The 20999-nt window shown below is 53.5% G+C and overlaps 1 protein-coding gene across 9 annotated transcripts in view; it reads left to right on the plus strand.

Annotated features, from left to right (window-relative positions):
- The window catches only part of MYO9B (myosin IXB), an 84171-nt gene that overhangs the window by 29417 nt on the left and 33755 nt on the right, over positions 1–20999 (plus strand). For all 9 annotated transcript variants that reach the window (XM_045989821.1, XM_045989818.1, XM_045989825.1 and 6 more), the window contains exons 3-6: positions 13823–13917; positions 19193–19255; positions 19688–19787; positions 20054–20154. In XM_045989821.1, coding sequence (XP_045845777.1) covers positions 13823–13917; positions 19193–19255; positions 19688–19787; positions 20054–20154 — 359 coding nt within the window. The remainder of the gene's footprint in view (positions 1–13822; positions 13918–19192; positions 19256–19687; positions 19788–20053; positions 20155–20999) is intronic.

Below are 20999 nucleotides of genomic sequence, written 5' to 3' on the forward strand. Positions count from 1 at the left end.
GAGCTATAACCTTTTATAAGAAACCGGAAATGGGGCGAGTAAACTGGTTTCCCAAGTTCTGTGAATCGCTCTTGCAAATTCATCAACCCCGAAGAGGGGGATGTAGGAACCTCTGACATAGCCAGTCGGTCGGAAGCATGGGGAATAACCTTCCAGTTGGCCTCGGAAGTGGGGAGTGTGCAGCCTTTGAGGGACTGAGACCTTAACCTGTGGGAGCTGCTGTCTCAGGGGAAACAGTGTCAGAATTGAGTTGAATCGTAGGACACCCAGCCGATGTTGGAGGAGAGCTTGGTGTGGGAGAAAAAACCCCACACATCAGAACTAGAGTCAGAACCGTAGAGTCTTTTTTTTTTTTTTTTAAGATTGTATTTATTTATTTGAGAGACAGCAAGAGAGCACAAGCAGAGGGAAGGGGCAGAGGGAGAGGGAGTAGCAGGCTGTCCTCTGAGCAGGGAGCCCGACGTGGGGCTCGATCCCAGGACCCTGGGCAGGATGTGGGGCAGACGCTTAACCGACTGAGCCACTCAGGCACCCCAGCACTATACGGTCTTAAAGTGGTTTGGAGGGGTCAGGAAAGGAGGACTTGGACAGAGATATTCCAGAAAGTTCAGCACGGCCAGCTCCAGCCTGGGGCTCTGTACAGGACTTCTTGCTCTCAGGCTCTCCCACTCTGTGTCCCACGGGCAACCGAGTGTGCTTTAATAGCCAGCAGCTTTGAGCTCTGGCTGAGGGTGGCGGGGGCCGTGTGGGGCCTCCACATGGCCTTGTACCTTCCCGGAGGCCCCTCAGAGGGTTTCCAGCTGCACCGTGGGCCCTGAGGCCTCCTGCACCCTTACCTGCAGGGCACCGCCGTCTGCCAGGGTCACAGAATGAGAGACCCCAGTCCCACCAGGACGCCCCCCACCACCCGCACAACAATCCCTAGGTCCTCCAGGAGCTGCTCAGAGAAGCAGCACGAAGGCACTAGAGCTGAGGGGCCGGGCCGGAAGTGTGCACGCAGGGCTCGGGCCCTACTGAAGGAAGCTAGCTGGCATCTGAGCTGTCAGACGTGTGCCCCGCGGCCTCGCTGGAGCTCACAGCTGGGGCAGGATGACTCAGCCAGAGAGAGGACCGTGAGGACGAGTTTCTGGTGGCCCAAGGTGGGGCTAGCCGCGTTCCCAGCCCTGGGGCTTCATGCAAACCAGCGGGTACAGGTACTGCCCCATCACTGCAAGGATGTCCCGAGAGGCAGAAAATGAGGAGCCGCTACCAGGAGCCACCCGGATCAGAGACAGGTGAGAGAGGTGGGGCGACAGACAGTCAGGGGACTCAGCCCAGCTGCAAAGTGGGAGGGACTGCAGAAAGATGAGAGTGTGTCTGGGGGAGGTAAGGAGAGCATAGGAGTGTCCTATGGCAATGGTGGCGGGGTGGGCGGGGGAGATTTGCGGAGAAGCACCAGGGAAGGGGTGACCATCTGGGAGGCGGGTCTCACTGATGCTCTCGTCCCTCCTGTGCCCTATGGACCTGGGGCTGCCTTTCTGGTCTGCTGCCTTAAAAAAGTGCAGGGCCCTGACACTGTGCGGCCATCAAAGGGTATTTTAGACAGAAGGGGCACTTATATTTTTGGGAACGCTGTGTCTAAGAGAAAAGTGAAATTATGGGCTGTATTTTAAGCACCCAGAAAGGCCTCCTTGGAATTTACAGGAAAGGTTGATTAAAAGGCATAGGAGAGCTCAGGCCTGGGACACCCCTGCCACAGCCACCGCCCTTTCCGAATGTTCTGGACACTGCTGCACCAGGACTGGATGGGGCCAGGGAACGTCTGTCCATCTACTAGCTACATCTGCCTTGGTGTTCGGGGCGGGAACGCAGCTGGGCCAGAAGCAACCACACGGCCCGACAGCCGATTCGTTTCCTAGCGATTATCCAGGATGGAGGGACCCAGTGCCCCATCCCCAGGGTCACCCGGAAGCCACCCTCTGAAATGTCCTCTTTGTCTGTCAGCCATCAGCTGGCCACAGCCAACTGCCAAGGCCAGGCCCTGCAAGACCCCAGTTACCTGAGGCTCGTGGTCACCTGCCCAACTACTGACCCGCCCGGGGACCCCAGCCTGGGGTTGCCGGCCAACTTTTCTTGCAAGGAGGGGAGGGGAGGTGGCACCGCTCAGCAGCAGATACCAGGCCCAGAGTCCTCCGTGAGGTGGGCCCTCAGGGGAAGCTACGTGGTGTCGGCACCCCTGTAAGGTGACCCCTGAGAACGGAGAGTTCCGTTGAGCCGTCTCTGACTGCACGTTCTCTGGGACAGCTGATTTTTTAACGCAGTCCCAGGCTCAGTTCTCAGCCAGGGTGATTCTGTCCTAAGGGCACTTTTGACCACATCTGCAGACTGGCATCTCGTGGGCAGAAGCCAGGGGTGCTGCTCGGCCCTCCAGTGCACAGGCCAGCCCCCTCCACACGGAAGGGTCTGGCCCCAAAGGCCAGCAGTGCCAAGGTCAAGAAGTCTGCTAGAGTTTAGAGATGGTGAGCCACGGGGGGAGAGAGATGACAAGGACACACAGCCCCAGAGGGAACATCTTCAGTTCTGCCAAAGTGCCCAGACCGGTCCTTGCCCTTCCGTAGGTAACCACGCCCCCTTGCGCCAAAATTTACCGCCTGCCAGACTTCAGACTTCAGAGCTGCCCCTGCCAGGAAGCCAGGAAGCCAGGAAGACAGGAACGGGACCAGTTAGCCCAGCTCAGCTGCCCACATGCTGTGTGATTCACAGCAAGGCGACCTCTCTGCTCCGTCTCCTTCCTCATCTCTCACCCCAGGACCTTTGCATGCACTACACCCTCAGTCTCGAATGCCCTTGCCCCCAGTAATCTAAGTCCCACCCCAAGGCCTTCTGGGATAGTCAAAGGTCTAGAGTGTCACGTGGCCAGCAGAGTCCTGCCACAGAGCCAGCAGCACACAGCGTGGTCCTCCTGGGCTCAGGTCAGCACCATTCATGGTTCCCCCCAGACCCAGGGCAGATTGAGTCACCCACCAAGGCAGGCCAGGGTGTTGAGGGGATACAATGGAGATCACTCAGTCACAAAGAGGAACAAGTCACGGACACCTGCTGTAATGTGGATGAACCACGAAAACACCATGCTGGGTAAAAGAGGCCAGACACGAAAAGCCATGTAATCTGTGATCCCATCCATATATGTCCCAAACAGGCAAGTGCAGAGAAACAGAAAGCAGATTAGCAATTGCCAGGGCTGAGGGAGGGGGACAGGGAGTGTCTGCTCATGGGGACGGGGTGATGAATGTTCTGGAACTAGGTGGAAGTGACAGTTGCCACAACATGGCGAACATACCAGAGGCCGCCAAATTGCACATTAAAATGGTGAATCTGACGTCATAGGAACTTTACAGTTAAAACGGAAATGCAGAGTGGTCTCTGCCTATCTGGAACATGACCCGTGGGGACCCGCTACATTCCCCTCTCTGGTCCCGTCCCATAGATCTTGCATCCTGCTGCCATCCCTGCTCAGGGAGGGTTATAATGAGTACAAGTCTCAGGCCAAATGCTCCAGACACAACTTCTTAGACAGGAGCCCAGACATCCTTGAGCCTAGAGTCCCGCTGGCTCTGGACTCTTCAGTGGCTTTAGGCACACCCGAGTGTCTCCATCTCCCTGAGCCCCATCCCTAAAGAACAGGCCACAGGACCCTTAAATGGAATTTCTCCAACAAGGGAGGCAAATGTCTATCCAGCCTACTCTTCTGTCCATGGAAGCCTGCTTGGAACATTTCCTTATGCTAACTGCTAAAACTCCAGGTGCTGAGCAATGGGAAAGTTGGCCAGAGTCAGGTGGCCTTGGCTGCTCCAGGGTCTGTATCCTGGGTGAGGTCACCGCCCTTACAGAGGGACTTGGACTCTCATTCCGCAAGCTGATTCTACCAAGGCCTCCATAGTCACTATTTCCAGATTTTAGAACCATGCAGTCTGTGTCTCAAGGACTTGGCATTGGCCTCATAGAGCAAAAGCAGACACAGATAATCCAGAGATGAATGGGGGGACATGTGCCAATAAAACTATTTACAAAGACAGGTGATGGGAGAGAAGCAGCAGACAGACCCACACCAAAGAACCTTCTGCAGAATACCCAGCCAGTCCTCAGATCCTTCCAGGTCTCAGAAACAAGGAAGGGCTGAGAAACCTGATCTGGAGACCCCGAGGAGACAGGATGACTGAACGTGATAGGGAATGCTGGATGGGATCCTGGAACCAAACAGGGATGTTTGGGGAAAACTGAAGACATTTGAATAAAATGTGGACTCAGTTAACAACAGTTTATCAATCAGTATTGGTTCGTTAGTTGTGTCAAAGGTAACTTAAATAGGGGAAACTGGGGGCACCTGGGTGGCTCCTTCAGTTAGGTGTCCAACTCGGTTTCGGCTCAGGTTCCACGCTCAGCGCAGAATCTCCTTGTCCCTCTCCCTCTGCTCCTTCTCTCTCTCTCCCCCCCGGAATAAATAAATAAAATCTTAAACAAACAAACAAAAAAATAGGGGAAACTGAATGTGAAGTACACAGGAATTTGCTGAAATATTCTTATAACGTTTTGTAGATCCAAAACTATTCTAAAATTAAAATTAAAAGTTTATATCTTCCATAAAAAGACAGCCAGATGGGGCCTGTGGGGCATAGTCTGCAGACCCAGGGCTTAGATAAGTTCCTACCACCTTGATGAGATGTTCACAGTAAATCTCAGACAGGGAAGACCCTGGCAAACTGAACTTGGACCTCTCACACCTCCCCTACAGGTACTTCCTCCTCATAACAAACCCTAAAGCCATAGTTCTCATCCTTCCTTGAATCAGAAGAACACCTTGGGCTCTGGTTTAAGAATTTAGATTCCTTGGCCTTTCCAGAAATGCTGCAGGTCTACGATGGGGCCCAAGACTCTGAATCTTTAACAAGCCCCCCAGCTCATAGTTGGGGTGTCCACCTTTTCTCTCCTCCCTAACCCCCCAGAGTGTCACAGTAGTGGTGACTTGCTGTGAGGGAAGTGGCCACTAAAGTCTTGGCAATTCTGATTCCCCACTGCTGTAAGCAGGCAGCCCCACCATGACAGGCTTGTCCACCCCAGGTATGGAGGATGGGTTCAAAGGCAGTCCCTTCCCCAGGGATGTGGAGAGAGTGTATGGTGCCTGCAGAAGAATGGAGAGATGCTCTGGAGACGCTCCAGCGCCCCCCTGGGAGCTCACATTTCCTCATGCATGCAAATGCTTGGCTTTGCTGCATAAAAAGTACCAGACACCTTTGCTCTTCTCATCATTGACACCAGAGTCTGTGCCATTTGTGAATTGGGTAGGGAGGCAGTCATCCCCCCAAGATGAAACCTTCCATAATGAACAACCCACTTACAAAATGGGTTCCCTACTGACAGTCTCCTCCAAGCTCAGCAGCCCCAGAGCATGCTCTATTCCAGGTGCCTCCCGCCCCCACAAACACCATGCAAATCAGCTGCAAGTGATTTTGAAAAGTACTGAAAAAGGTACAGGATTTCAGGAAGTCATCAGGTGACCCGGACAGTTGGTCTGATTCCAGTCACTCAGCCACACCAATGAGCAGCAGGTGGGGAAGAGAGCTAATCAGCCTGGGCTTCAGAAGGGAATGAGTCTGTCATCTGCCTATTAAAAGGAAAGGATTTTCAGCTTGGTTCACAAAGCTGGGTCCCTACCTTGCCGAATAAACAAGGCACACCTAAACCAAAGCAGTTCAGGGAGCCAAAAATGAAAAGACAGGCCCAGATGGAAACAGGAGCAAACACGTCCTCCTCCTTGGACACAGAGGAGGCAGAGTTCAGAGCTTTGGAAGTTAATGTGACAAAGAAGATTCATCATAAGACCTAAAACCTCAATTTACACTTAAAGTATAATAGTTGGCAATATCTGTGCACCAAACAACACAGCTGCTGCCTTCACCAAGTAGAAATTCTAGAAGATTCTGGGAGAAACAGCCATAAACATGTAGCACTTGAGACTTGTTAAGTGGACAGCAAATCGGCAGCGCTATAATATGCCCAAGCCACATGTTTAAGCAGATCTATGGACCTATAAGAGAATAGATGAGAAATATTCATGGAGCATTCACTAGACTCATTCCTGTATCAGACCATGGAGAAAGCATCTAGAACTTCCAAAAGTAAGAACTATGACAAGCAGCACTCTTAACAATGCAGTGAAACTAGAAATTAATTCTTAAAAGTCCCTTGCACATGGAAATTTCTTTCAGAAAGAAACTGTAAATCTCTATAAACAGCTCTTGGATGAAGGGGGAATCTATAAACCAAAATTACAGACTTCCTAAAAATCCATGACCGGAACTCTGTGTTATCAGAATCCACAGGACTATGTAAAGCAGTACCAAGAGGGCAATTTGTAGCCGTAAGCACTTTATATTCATAAGTAAGAGTGAATGAAAGTAAATGAGTTCGTTTCCCAGCTCAAAAACCTGAGAAAAAGAACCAAGTAAACCCCAGAGAGAATGATTTGGCTGTTGAAATAGATGAGATGAGCCCTCGGGGATTCTGATGAATTCCTCAAATGTTTTAGATGCCCTAAGAACCAAGCAAGGCCCTCCCCATCAAAGCTTGATCTGTTCTTTACTCTCTGTGATCTGGCACGTGGTTTCATTATAACCTAAACAAAAATTTAGTGAAATATCAGATACAATAACTTGTTTCATACTTGGTTTCTTTTTCATCTTCCTCTTCCTTTTTTTTTCTTTTTTTTTTTTTTTAAGATTGCCTGATCCCATGCCCCAGCATGGTTTGCTTGAAACTTTGGCCCTTGGGAGGAGTCTATCCATTTCAAAGAGCCTGTTCTGGTTCCAGGAGCCATTGCTGGTTTTCAGTATTTCTGTCCAAACTGGACGTTGTTGCCAGTGCAGATAAGAGTGACAGAACCCACTAAAAACTGGGGGCACGGAGCTAGACTGAGCATCCCATCGCATTGTCACTTGGCTCTCTGCAGATGCCTGCTGTCCCTTCACCTGTCCGTCCAGCAGCTGGCTGTCGAGAGCCTGCTGGGTGCCCCCAAGTCACAGGAAGGAAACAGAATCCAGGCAGAGACCAGGTGTCAGCAGGGCTCTGGAAAGCCTCCACTTCCTCATCTGAAAATCGGGAGCCGTGAGGTTGGATGTGACCCCTCCACTTCCTGCCCCACACCCACAGACCCTATAGTGCCAATCTGGGCAGGCTGGCAGTGGTGGCGGGTTGGGGGAGGATCCTGTCTCCCACCTCCCAGCCACTGTCCTCTCACTACCACCCCCTTCCCATCGTCATCCTCGTCCTCGCCGGGCATCTTCCCTCTTTAGAACCGGCCCCCGCTCCCTGTATGACAGTTCTCTGGAAAGCACTTCAGCTGTATTTCTCACTTCCTCACCTGCTGTGATCCTGCTGGCCCATCCTGCCCTCCCCTCTGTGCTTTAAGGTCCTGCTTCTCCAGGTCCGCGCCGTGCCCTGGGAGACCAGTCAATCCCGCCGATGCTCACACCCTCTCACGTTGGCCTGCCCTGTGCCCGCGTGTCACTCTTTTCCTGCCCGTGGAACAGAGAGCCCCTCGAGCAGTGGCCCGTCCTGGAAAGGACCCCAGGGTCCATATTTTCAGCTCTGCTGCTATGGTCCGAGAGCAGGCACAGACCACACGTAAACAGACGTATCTATACAGACGTAGCTATACGCCAAGCGGAACTTTATTCACAAAGGGAATTAATTTGCGAACTCATGGAAGTTGAATTGCGTATTGTATTCATGCGTTGTGAAATAGTCTTTTGATTATTTTTTTTCAAGTGTTAAAAAGTGTGAAAACCATGCTTAGCTTGTGGACCATCCAGAAACAGCTAGCTGGCCATAAATTGCCAACCTTGGTGGAGATCAGAGCCCAAGACTGCCCCATCCCGCCGGACGTCAGGAAGGTGCTCTCCACGCGGCCAAGTTCCATTAGCATACAGACTGTCCGTCCCTGCTTTGGGCCACAACGGCAGGGTCAGGTCATTTTGACAAAACCCCAGATATTAATTACGTGGCCCTTTGCAGGACAAGGTTGCCAGCCCCTGGGTCCCCTAGTCTCGTTTCATCTTTAAACAACCCGGGTGGTCCGAGGTTTTCTCTCGCTCACTTCACAGGAGAGGAATCTGAAACCCAAGAGCAATGAACCAATTCAAACCCTCCCCCCTGGCCACTGGGACCCACTGGGAGCCCCTGCAGACAGAGTCGTTTGCCTGGGCTCCTTGCCAGAAGGAGCCCTCCACCCCACGCGTGGTTATTTTCCCAGCATTTCCACACAGGAAAGCCCCAGGTTCGAGTGGACACCCCGGGGCTGTTCGCTCAGTGCACGGGGGCAGAGCAGACCCTCCAGTCTCCTCGGTCCGTGGGCCACCTGGGCCCAGACACTGCCTGTCCAGCTTCTGTGCTCCCATCAGGCCCATGAGACAACTCCCAAGCTGCCTCCTGCCGTGTGACCGTTGCCTGGGTCCCCAAGGGGGCACAGCCTGTCGATGGGCACAGGCCGAGTGCTGTTGCACATGGCAGAGTATCCCCGGAACACGGAGAATACTGTGGAGAAAAATAAGTCTGCCCCAGCCTGCCACCACCAACCTCCAGTCACTCCCAGTGTCGCGTTCTCCCCACCCCCACCCATGACTGGAACAAAATGGCTCCTGCGGGTGGACAGGGGGAGACAGTCTCATGTGGCCCCATTCAGGCTTCACTGTCGCCTCATGCGCGCTAATGTTCTTTAACCAGTGGAAGCCCGTCCCCACAGCCCCAGTCGCTCCTCCATCTTGGGCACGAGAGATCCAGAAGTCCCGTGTGGCGTGTGGTCTGAGCAGGGACAGAGGCTTCACTCTGCGGGGGCCTCTCTGAAGCTGCGACAGTTCCAGACACACAGCAGCCAATCAGTAAATTGTTATCAAGCAGAAGTATGGAGGGAGGAAGGGAGAGAGGAACGAGTGATTGACTGAATGAGACCACACGCACCAAAGCCTCACGAACACTTGGGAAGTGAGGTCCCTGGGGCTAGGAGATCAGGAGAGCCAGAAAGCTGGCCCCAAAACCAAGACAAAGCCATTAGAATGATCTAGAACTTCCCTCTGAGAAAGGGTGGCCATGGGTAAATCTGGGCGGCAATGGAGTTATCTTGGGTTAGGCCCCCTTAGCCTGGCTGGAAGGACAGCCACCCTGGGTGGTGAGGCTGGGGGACTTCTCCACAGGGGACTCCCAGCTTGGGGCTCACCTGTCCACACAGGAGATAAGGCTAGCGCATTTGCCTTCATGAGCTCATCCCATGGGGCTTTCAGGCTCTGAAATCTGAAAGTAAAAACAGTTTGCCTAACGCGGTCCATCCAGGCTCATTTGATTTTTGTGTGGGATGCACCAGAGACCAGGTATAAGCTTAGAAAGGGCTCTCGCGTCCCAGCTGCCTGGTCACCAGGCCCAAGGGGGAGTGGCCTCAGCCAGGGCAGGCAGGCACCCCAAAAGGTCCCAGGCTGTGGGGACTGAGAGACCAATGCAAGGAGTATGGGCTGGGAGTGAGGGCACTGGGTTCAAACCTGGGGTCATGTCACCTACCTGCCTGCCCTCAGACTTCAGGGAAGTTGGCAGGCCTCTCTCTGTGCCTCAGTTTCCTCATCTGAAATGGGGCACATCTGTCTCTCAGAAGAGTAGAAGCAAAACAGAGAGTCAGAAGCCCCATAGCGCCCGGCCTGGGATTGGACTCTCGACGGATCATTCTGTGATGTTACCACCCTTCTCCCTAAAATATTTACCACACGATTCAGCCTAGAGCAGAGACAGCATCCTGTTGAGATTAAAAACAAAACAAAACGCACCTTCTAAAATTTCTGGCTAAGTAAGACTCCCAACCTCAATTACTCCAAGTTCAGAAACCTTTGTGAATTTCCCAGAAGAATCTCAAAAGACAAAGGCAGTTGGAAAAAAGTCAGAGGTTCCCCCAGCTCTTGTCATCCTTGGGGTGGGGGGGTGAGCAGCCCACCCACCCGCCGGCCCAGGATCATCTGCCCCGTCAGAGGAAGGGGTGGGTGTGTGGCTTCTATGTTAGTTTTACCTAGAAACCGTGCTTGGAGGATTTTGAGCTATAGACTAGTCTCCTTACGGTTTTTTTTTCCTTCTATCGTGATTCGGTTTTGTTTTGTTTTTTTTTCCCAAAGCATGCAACTTATATTAGAAATGTGTAATTTATGTTATATAAGGGGGAAAAAGTGCTTCCAGGAAAGTGGACGCCTTTGTCTTGTAGCATTTTGCCAGCACTGTGGGTTTTCTGGCCTGGTGGGAAGACAGCATTAGCACGTGGCTTCCACAGCTCCAGCGCCAGACGACATCCCATCACTGCCAGCGCCTAGATCCCTCTTCCTCCCGCCCGCCCGCCCACCCCAGCCTCCCCTGTGCTCCCCTGCACTCCGAGGCGCGGGCCCATCAGCCCCCAGGAGCAGCTACAGAACAGCTCCCCTGGCTGTGAGCGCCAGGCCAGCATTTCCTCCTCCTCGGACATATAATAGCAGCAACCGGATATTTTTAGACTGGCTTTGAAAAGTCGCAGTGTGCTGAGACCGCATACCAGACGCATAAGGTCACTGCCCCCCCCCCACAAAGCCTGGGCTGCGCAGGGCTGGTGGGGGGCCCTTGCATCCCGAAGACTTTCCCTCTTGTGGTCCAGAAGACACCAGCCCCAACTGTTTCCTTAGAAATCCCGTGGAGTCTTGCCCCAAGTTCAAAACGGGGGCTGGCGTGGGTCTTTGGGAAGCGCTGGCACATTGCTGCGCGGGGAGGAAGGGGGGGGTTCTCTGCAGCGGGCCCTGGACCCGGATGGTGCAGAGGCCCCAGCACAGAAAGAAGCCTGTTCCCCCCGGGAAGGAGCCCACCCAGGCTTGGGCATCCCGCTCCATCTGCTTGTCGTTAGGAGGGCTCGCTCGTGGAGTTTATTTTCGTTCCGAGCAGGGGGAGGGCCCAGCCTGTCCCCAACTCAGATGGAACCCCACGGGGGTCTCGTGAGCCTGGAATGAAAGCAGGAAACAGACCTGTTGCCTGCCGATTCCCGGAGCAGAACGGCAAGAGGCCCTGGGCTTTCCTCCAGACAAAAAAAACACAGTTCTGAGGCTGAACTTGAGGGAAACCAGAGATTAAACCTAGAAAGACAGTTTTCTTCCTCACAGGACTCCTCGGGCCTGTAGCACCCATGGGGGGATCCTCACGACAGGATGAGGGGCCCCAGAGCCCTCAACAACCAAACCCTCCGGACCTCTTTAACCCTCCGTCCGTGTGTACAGCGCCACTTAGCAGTTCAACTCTGAGGACGTTTCTGGTTGTCGCAGACACTTGCAGCCTCTGGCAGGTGGAGGCTGGGGCCGCTGCTTGGACCCCACAGTGCACAGGACCCCACCGATCGGCAGGGCCAAGGCTGAGGACTGTGCGCTGGGTTCCATAGGCACTTGGGAAACCAGGCAGACCCAGCCTGGCCACCAGCTGCTGTCACCCAGCCACCGGCCAGGCGCTCTGTCATACAAGTCAGGACGTGGTCATTGCCACTGGCTCAAGAGCTTCTGTGTTTAATCCAACCCTCCAGGGACTTTCAAAACCTGGCCACGGACAGGTCCTAAGGAAGCATTTTTGAAGAGAAGGGGACCCTGTGGCCGCTGTCTTGACTCGGGAACGTGCCTCCTCAGACAAGGTTCTGCCTCCGGGAGGCCCACTCCCCACCGAAAGTGCCGGGCCACCACCCTGCCCAGAACACATCCCCGCCTTTGCACCACCGGGCCAGGTTTCCTCTCTGGGGCTCCTCCTTCATTGTTAACACTCTTGCTGGCTGTTGCCTTAGGGCCCATTCCTGGGGTCTGGTGCCACTGTCTTGTTCCAGAACTCTGTGGAACGGAGCCAAAGGAAGTGTCCCGGGCCTTCCCCCAGCAGACGCTTTTTTATGGGGCTTCTGCCTTCGGATTGCCACACCAGAAGCTCTGATCATTGATCCGCCTGCATTCATTTCCCTGCAGAACAAAGCCTTTAAGAAAATCCAAATTCCTCTGTGGGTCAGCACGTCTCCTGGTTCCTGGATCCCCTACAAGCCTGACCATCTCTCCCCACCCTGCCATCCTCCCTCTGCCCCACTGGACCCTCAGATACCCTCGCTCAGCCCCACCACCCCTGCAAACCTTGACAGTGGCCTTGCCACTTCCTCCCCACTGCCCTCATGCCTGCACAGCCTCCCACACAGCTCAGCCTTCTCAAACGAGAACATTGTCGGCCCTTCTCGTGGCCACCAAGCTTCCCTTTCTGCGTGTGAGCAGGGCATCACCCCACCCCTCAGATCACCCCTTCTTCGGCCTCTGGAGCCACAAGGGCTTGGACAGCTGAGCGCCAGGCTCTGTAATCGCTTCTGCCTTTCTCCCCTCCCCTGCCCAGCCCCACCACTCCCACCTCTGCTAGCGTCTTGCTCCCTGAAACAGAGAAACCGCCCCCAGCACCTTCCCTGCCCTGCGTCCCCCCCCCAGGCTTTTTCATACCCTCCCCCTGTCCACCCCTCAGGGGTGTTGGGTATTTCATGGAGGGAGGGTCACCCCAAGAACCTGAACTGTGTGTGTTCTGTGTCTTCATCTGGGTGGTGGACACATAGGAGGCCCAGGGGGGACCCCACTGAGTCACAGACTCCATGCACCGTGCATACTTTCCTCTACATATTGGGAATAAAGTCCCGATTCATGCCGCAATGAGAGTGAACCCCAGAAGCATCCTGCTGAGTGAAGGAAGCAAGACAAAAGGCCACATAATGTATGCTCCCACTTAGGCAAAATATACCGAACAGACAGATCCATAGCGACGGAAAGCAGACTGGTGGCTTCCAGGGGCTGGGGGAGGCAGGAGGGGGGAAGGGGGGCTGGGGAGGGACAGCTAATGGAGATGGAGGGGGTCTGCTTTTGGGGTGATGGACATGTTCTGGAACTTGATGGAGGTGTTGGTTACACGACATTGTGACTGTACTAAACGCCACTGAATTGTTGATGTTTAAATGGTTAATTTTATGTGATGCCAGCTTCATCCCAGTCAAAAAATTCGTAGTGAACTGGCTTGTCCTCCCACAGAATCACAGGACCCCTCCAGGCGGGGACCTATCTCCGCTTCTGCTCCCCCCCCAAGCCCGCTTCATCTTCTCCAGGGGCCCACAGCCCTCATCAGCCCAGGGCCCATCAAACTCCTTCTGGAAAGGGCCACCCAGTAAATACGTTCAGCCTTACAGGCCAGAACGGTCTCTAGCATTGTTACTTGGCTGCTCGAGCATGAAAGCAGCCGCGGGCGAGCCTTGAGCGCACAGGCCTGGCCGCAGGCTGATAAAACTGTTTCTGGACACTGAAAGGTGAATAGAATTTTCATGTGTCAGGAAGTACTACTCTTCTTGTATGTTGGGGTGTGTGTGTGTGTGTGTGTGTGTGTGTGTGTGTGTGTGTGTTTTGAACGACTTACAAATGTAAAAACCACTCTTGGCTCACAGGCAATCCACAAGTAAGCAATGGACTGGACTTGGCCCATGGGCCAGAGTCAACCCTCTGAACCACGGTAGCAGAAGAAGAGTGCTGTCGATAAGCAGTCTTCACGTCTGACACTCAAAACCTGAACCCCTCCCACAGCCCAAACACAGAGACAAAGTGTGTTGGCACACACATGGCTCACCAGGGCCTCCAGCTGACCTCGGGCAAATTGAGTGTCCGTGACTCACACCCAAGGGGACCTCTGAGGTTCCAGGTGGCAGCGCATAGAGATTTCATCCTCACGCTCTGAAACCCTGTTCTTGTCTTCCCCACAGGCTTTCGGAAACGCCAAAACGGCCCACAACAACAATTCCAGCCGATTTGGGAAATTTATCCAGGTCAACTACCTGGAGAGTGGCATCGTGAGAGGGTGAGTTGGAAGCCGCCTGACTGTGGGCCACCGGCCTTGAACTGGGCTCCCGGGCACCCTTGTGAGGAGGGCCCAGCCTGGGAGCTCAGCGTGGAGCTTGTGGCCCTGCAGATACGTGTGACTTGTACGGGGAAGCAAGTGCGATTTTATTTAAGTCACTGATGTGAAGATCTGAGCTGTGGGTCAAAGGGAGGGGCGGAGGAGCAGGAGGGGTGGGACCTCTGTCCCCAGGTCGTCGAGCATGGGCCCAGGTGCCCCAAAAGCAAGTGCAATGAACTAAAGGTGCTAGCAGGATGGCGTCTGCCAAAAACAGGCAAAGACACACCGAGCTATGTCTTGGTCTTAATGAGGTTTCGAATTCGGTGGGTCTGGGGATGCCGTAGGCAGAGTTGATGTGGACTGGGACAGTTGCCAAATGTGCCCCGTTAGCCAGGAGAAGACAGAGTAAGGCTGGGTAGCAAATCGAAGTGGCTGCCCAAGGAAATACTGAAGGTTAGTAGGCGGGTGGATGGGAGAGAGGGAAGGAGGGTAGATAGGTTAATGGATGGGTTTGTGGGTGGGTGGATTCATGGATGGTTGGATGGATTTGTGGGTGGGTGGGTAGATGGATAGATGGGTAGATTCATGAGTTGGGTGGATGGGTAGATGGATGGATTTATGGGTGGGTGGGAGGTTGGATGGATGGACAGTTGGATTCCTGGGTGGGTGGGTGGGTAGATAGATGAGTAAATTCATGGATGGGTGAGTGGGCGGCTGGATAGACTGAATGTTAGATGGGAGAATTCATAGATGGATAAATTTGTAGACTGTTGGATTCATGGATGGGTGATGGATGAATGGATTAGGTAGATGGGTGAGTGGGTAGGTAGGTGAGATGGGCAGTGGGTAACTGGATTGTGAAGTTCATTATCTGGTGAAAGTTACAACAGACCAGCATTTTGTGCCACAAATGTGAGTTCCCTGGGTGGAGGCACAGTTCCTGCAACTAAACGTGTAACATGGAGATTGCGTTCGTTACTCTGTGCTGTGGTTCTGCTTATGAAAGTCTGGCAGCTTTGCGAAGGGGCACTGTTCTCAGGAATTACCTATTTTGTCATCGTATTTAAGTCGTCATGTCATTTCAGAATTCGGTTCTGTAGCATTTTTTTTTTCTTTCTAAAAGTATACTGGGAAGTTACAGCTGGTTAAAAATGTAATTGTGATTTTTTTTTTTAAGATTTTTATTTATTTATTTGACAGACAGAAATCACAAGTAGGCAGAGAGGCAGGCAGAGAGGAGGAAGCAGGCTCCCCGCTGAGCAGAGAGCCCGATGCAGGGCTCGATCCCAGGACCCCAAGATCATGACCTGAGCCGAAGGCAGAGGCTTATTAACCCACTGAACCACCCAGGCGCCCCTGTAATTGTGATTTAATACTGCATAATGTTTTGGGGTTTGTTTGTTTGTTTGTTTTAATATGCGAAGGTCTTATAAGCTGATGAAACTCTTTCAAGGTAGGAAAAAAAAAAGACGTCTTGGCATAGTCTGGGGTTACTTGAAGGGCTTATCTCTGCCTCGACATTCTGGTGCGAGGGTCTGCGGTGGAAGTAGGATTTATACTGGTTCCAAGTGATACTCTGAGCAGCCCACTTGTTCCATATGGGGAGGAGGCCTGAGCACCAGGGCTAGAGCCCTAGAGGAGGTTCCAGCATTTCAGGAGAAGTCCTCAAGTGGCAGAGCCTGGGGATTGGGTCCAAAGTATGTTGGTTCTTCTGTCCATCTAACCTGACTGGTGATCATTTTAAATGACAATTCATATTCAAGACACAAATAGGAAGGTTGTTTTCTCGCATCCTTTGGCCTCTAGCCTCATTCCTTTTTCCCACTGCCGAGGCTCCAGTGGGCAGTGGTCTAGGTGAGAGATCGCCCCCCCAATAAATGGCAGTTCTTCTCCGGCCCCTCAACCCCCCACAGACCATCCAATGCTCCCCCCAGCTCAGTGCTACTGGGCACCTGCGTGGGCTTGGCCACTCCCCCACTCCCGTTGCGGGGCCTCTGACCAGCAGGAGATGCCCAGAGTACCTTGTCGGGCACACAACACAGAATTATACCCCATCTGCAGTTCTGGGGGCTCCCTCAGGGGGACAGAGATGCCAGAAGGCTGCCTTATGTCTTCCTGGGTCCTGGCTGGCTCTGCAGCCGTGGGCCAGACACAGGAGCCTTTGCTCCCCGCTCGCTCCTCTGTGTGATCTCTGTTTGGTGTCCCAGGGCTGCCAGAACAAAGTGCCGCAAACCGGGGTGCTCAGAACAACAGAACTTTATTGTCTCACAGTGCTGGAGGTTGGAAGCCTGAAATCAGGACGTAGGCAGGACAGCGCTCCCCCACCGCCTCCCGGAGGCTCCAGGACAGGATTCTTCATGCCCTCCTGCGGCTTCTGGCAGCCCCAGGCCTTCCTTGGCTTGTGGCCATATCCCCCCATCACGTGGTCTTCTCCTCTATGTCTCACTGTTCTTTTCTACTTCTTAGGACTTTGCCCTGGGATTTGGGGTCTATCCTGATCATGGGGGATGGTCATATCTCCCATATCTCCAGGTGCCTTCCCTTAATTACATCTCCAAGACCCTTCTGGCGGTCACACTCACATCTCACATCTTCCAGGGGCCACTGTGTGACCCCGGCTTTCAGCTGTCTGGTACAGCCCGTTCTGCTGGCTGCGGCCCCCAACCCCCAATAAGCTGGGCCAGAAGCCCTGGCTGGCTGAGTCTTCTAGATCAGCTTTTGAAAGTCCTCTCTCTGTGGCCTCAGATTCAGGAAAGGAAGTTCCACCTCAGCCCATGACCGTGGCCTGCCCACGCTCCGAGGAGGAGGTGTACTTCCTGTCCAGGGGGTGGCCACGGCCAGCTGGGGAAGAGCAGGCCCAGACCCGGTTCTGCTTTTGGGGAGGTGACACTTCTCAGTGCCATTTCCTGTGGAGGCCAAGGGTCAGGGGCAGTCCAAGCCTTCCTCCAGTTCCCCAATCTGCAAGGCCTCGTCTTCCTGTGGGTTCAGTGGCTCCGTGCTGGGGGATCCCTGGCCCCCTATGAACCCCGGTAGGGGCCAGGGCCTTAAAAATGATCAGGGAAAGGAAGGGGCTGTCATCGACAAATGGCAGCTCGGTGCCAGTAAGGGGTCACTGTCCATCCTCCCCCACCCACCTCCGCCGACACAGCACAGGGAATTGACCACAGGTGGAAATTCCAACAAGAGTCTGATTCTAGTACCAGATGCGGCCTCCCTCCCTAAGAAAACAAACCATTAATAACTAAAACAGCTTCTAGCATGGGGAAGGGATAGGAAAAAACATAGGGGTTTGGAAGAAGAGAGGACACGGGCCGAGTCCGTGGACACTCGCCCGTGCCTGTCTTATGTGCATGTGTCCCAGGCAAGGCTGTAGACAGGAGACTGCAGTTCCAGAGAGGGAGGCAGGTGGCATCCAGCAAGCCTCAGACCAGGGGCCCAACGTTGTCCCCCAGGCCTGCCCCCCTGTCAGGCACCATGTGCCCCTCCTGTGAAACAGGATGGGCTCAAATGAGGGTGGCCTGCAGAGCCGTCCAACTCCTACACTTGGTGATGGTGGAACCCATGAAAGACCAGCCCCTCCGGCCCCAGGGGGTGTGCAGGGAGCAGGGCCGGGTCCCCGCCGGGCCACTTCCCTCCCGTGCGGTCCCACGCAGCAGGTGGCCTCTTTAATTTTCAGTATCTCACCTTTCAATGGGAGCTGCAGTGCCCACCCCCAGCGTGGAAGGATTCAGGACATTTAATCCCTACAGAACAGTGCTGAGAAGGCACCAGCTGCCTTCTAGTCACCATTACTACTGCCAGCATTGGGAGCGTGGCTGTAGAGGTCCCTGGCCCCTGGCCCAGAGCCCACGAGCCCGTGGACCCCTGCCCATCAAACATCCACCAGGAATGAACGGGTAAATACAGTGTGCCGTGTCTAGCCGTGAGAAGGGACAGAGTTCTGCACGCGACGACATGGCTGAGTCTCAGTCCTCGGGCTGAGTGACAAGGTAGACACACGGTATACATACCGCAGGGCTGTATTTCCTTAAAATTCTAGACAGTGCAAACTAATCTACAGTGGGGCTGATCAGTGGCCACTCGGGGATGGGAGGCGGGAGGGGTGACCAAGGGCCCAGGAAACTGGGTCATGGTGGTAGGCACACAGGTGTCCGCCTGTGTCACAACTCATCAGTTCACACGCTTCTAGTTTACGTCTATGACCACTGATGGAACAAAATGGGAAACGACCCGGTCAAGACTTCCCACGTTGCGCACTTCAAGTGTGTGCGGCTTATACCAATAACGAAGCTGTAAAAAAAAGTGAAAATGAGTCTGTTTTCTTATATTTAGATTTTTTTTTAAATTTTATTTATTTGACAGAAAGAGAGAGCACAAGCAGGGGGAGAGGCAGAGGGAGAGGGAGAAGCAGGCTCCCTGCAGAGCAGGGAGCCCAATGTGGGACTTGATCCCAGGACTCCAGGATCATGACCTGAGCCGAAGGCAGTGGCTTAACCAACTGAGCCACCCAGGCGCCTCTTATAGTTAGATTTTTAACAGGAGAAGCATTTAATTGCTGAGGAGGTGGTAAATACGGGGGGGCCGCCGACCTGTATTGTCCATGAACACATGGGTATAATTGCTCCGGTTCCCGCCGCCTGACGGGGTCCCCCCAGGATGCTCCTGGAGCTTTCCGAGCAGTGATCAGCCTGCATCTGGTCTGGGGAGCAGAAGTGGCCAACCCAAGTTCCTTATTTTTATGGACAGCAGTCATAGGATAAGGCAACACTTAGGGTGATTTTTAGGGTAGTTATATTTACGGGACTTTGATTGTATTTGCAACGTTAGGATGATTGGGTTTGTTGTTGTTGTTGTTGTTTGGTTTGGTTTTTTTGAGATTTTATGTATTTATATGAGACAGAGAGTGTGAGAGAGAGCCCGAGCAGGAGGTAGGGGCAGAGGCAGAGGCAGACCCAGACTCCCTTCCTGGAGCAGGGACCCTGACACAAGGCTCAATCGCAGGACCCTGGGGTCCTGGCCCCAGCTGAAGGCAGATGCTTAACCGACTCAGCCCCCCCACCGGGCGCCCCGGGGGTGATTGTGTTTCTAAAGGTGATTTAGGTACCTGAGTTGAACTTGCGTCAAAGGAAGTCAGTCTATAGCAGGCTTTGTTATGGTAACAAATGACTCTAGTTCTTCTAGAAAATTCTTACCAAAATGTTAACATCTCATTCCTTCATCTTCCTTTTAATGACAGGGCTGTTGTCGAAAAATACCTGCTTGAAAAGTCCCGCCTGGTCTCTCAAGAGAAAGACGAGAGGTAGGAGGATGCTTCCTCCGTGACCCCCCACATGTGCCTTCTTCCCCACAAAGCAGAGAACAGGTGTTTCGGGCCTGCAGGAGCCAGTGGCCGATCTTCCAGGACCGAGGCTGCTCTGTGGCTGCAAGTTTTGGGCTCATGCTTCTGAAGCCACCTCTTTTGAGCTTATTTTTGTGCCTACCCCAGACTGTTACCCAGAGTTAATACCCCCCCCCACAGTCCCGCCCGCTTACAGCTACTCACAGGAGAAGCTCACGGTTTAGTTTTTAAGACATAGTAAGAATCAACTTATTATCTCAAAGTGGTACATATTTGAGGTGCTTCCCCACCACCACCGCTGTGGTCCCCACAGCAAAATTAGCAATGGTTTGAAGAGGAGCTGTGGCCTAGCCTCCAAAAACGAGGTTTTTTTCTCCTCACTCTGACCCACAGGAACTACCACGTGTTTTATTATTTGTTACTTGGCGTCAGCGAGGAAGAGCGTCAGGAATTTCAGCTCAAGCAGCCTGAAGATTATTTCTACCTCAACCAGGTAAACAGCCCTGCGCCCTGGCCACAAACGCCGCCTCTGTTCCCCACGGGCTGTTTACGCGCCGCCGGGAGGTCAGAGGCTGTCTGCCTGGGCCCTCTCCGGCCTCCAAACCAACTCCAAGGAGGCCCAGAGGAGGCGGCATAAAGGGGCCCATTCATTCCCCTCGTGTCCTGAGCCCTGCCCCAGCGGTCCCAGCCAGGATCACTCTTGCACGCCACCCTTGTTGGCCCAGAAGTACCCAGAGTGCCACCGACTTTGTTTTTCAGCATAACTTGAAGATCGAAGATGGAGAAGACCTGAAGCATGACTTTGAGAGACTCAAGCAGGCCATGGAGATGGTGGGCTTCCTCCCTGCCACCAAGAAGCAGTAAGTGGGCGGGCCAGCCATCCCACCTTCTCGTGCGCGGACCGCCTCCCCACCACACCACACTCGCGCACGCACACACACACACACACACACACACACACACACACACACACACGTCTTAGACTCTAATTTAAGGCCCCTCTCTGAGAGCTGACGGATACCCTGGCAGGAGCTAAGACACTAAAGGAGGGCAGCCCGATGACCATGAGCTCACGAAAAGGGACATTAGTCGTTAGTCACTGGGAGATGTCAAACCACGGGGCTTTTGCCCAACAGTGTAGACAGACTTCACACATAAAAACAGTTACGATGGTGAATTTTACATGATGTATATCTTAGCCACAGTTAAAATTTTGAAAAAAATTTTTGAAAGCCACACAGATTCTCGCCACACCTGCCTGCCATTCGGCATTGCCCAGTGGGAATGCCTGGGCACTTCTCAGAGGCCACAGATCGGGCCAGCCCCTTCAGAAAATCGTTCGCGGTTTCTGCAAGAGCTGCGTCTGCCTGATGCCAGGCGTGCACGTGCGGACTTGAAGAAATGCACGTGGCAGCCCTGTTATTAACCACCAAAAAGTTAGGAACCCACCCCCTCCCAACACACACAGACACAGAGACACAAATGCTCACCGGCGGTAATTAAATAGCTAAACAGACAGCTGTGTATCGTGCCAGGCTGGCCAGACTTTCTGCAAAGGGCCACGGAGTCCAATTTTCAGTTCTGGGGGCCAGACGGTCACTGTTGTTCTCCTCTGTGTTTATTTTTTTTTTTAAGCCACACCCCCCCCCCCCCAAAAAAAACTGAAGAACATTCTTAGCTCCGAGGCTGTCCAGTAATGGGCCCT

This window comes from Meles meles, chromosome 20 (assembly GCF_922984935.1).
Source record: "Meles meles chromosome 20, mMelMel3.1 paternal haplotype, whole genome shotgun sequence".
Classification (NCBI taxonomy): domain Eukaryota; kingdom Metazoa; phylum Chordata; class Mammalia; order Carnivora; family Mustelidae; genus Meles; species Meles meles.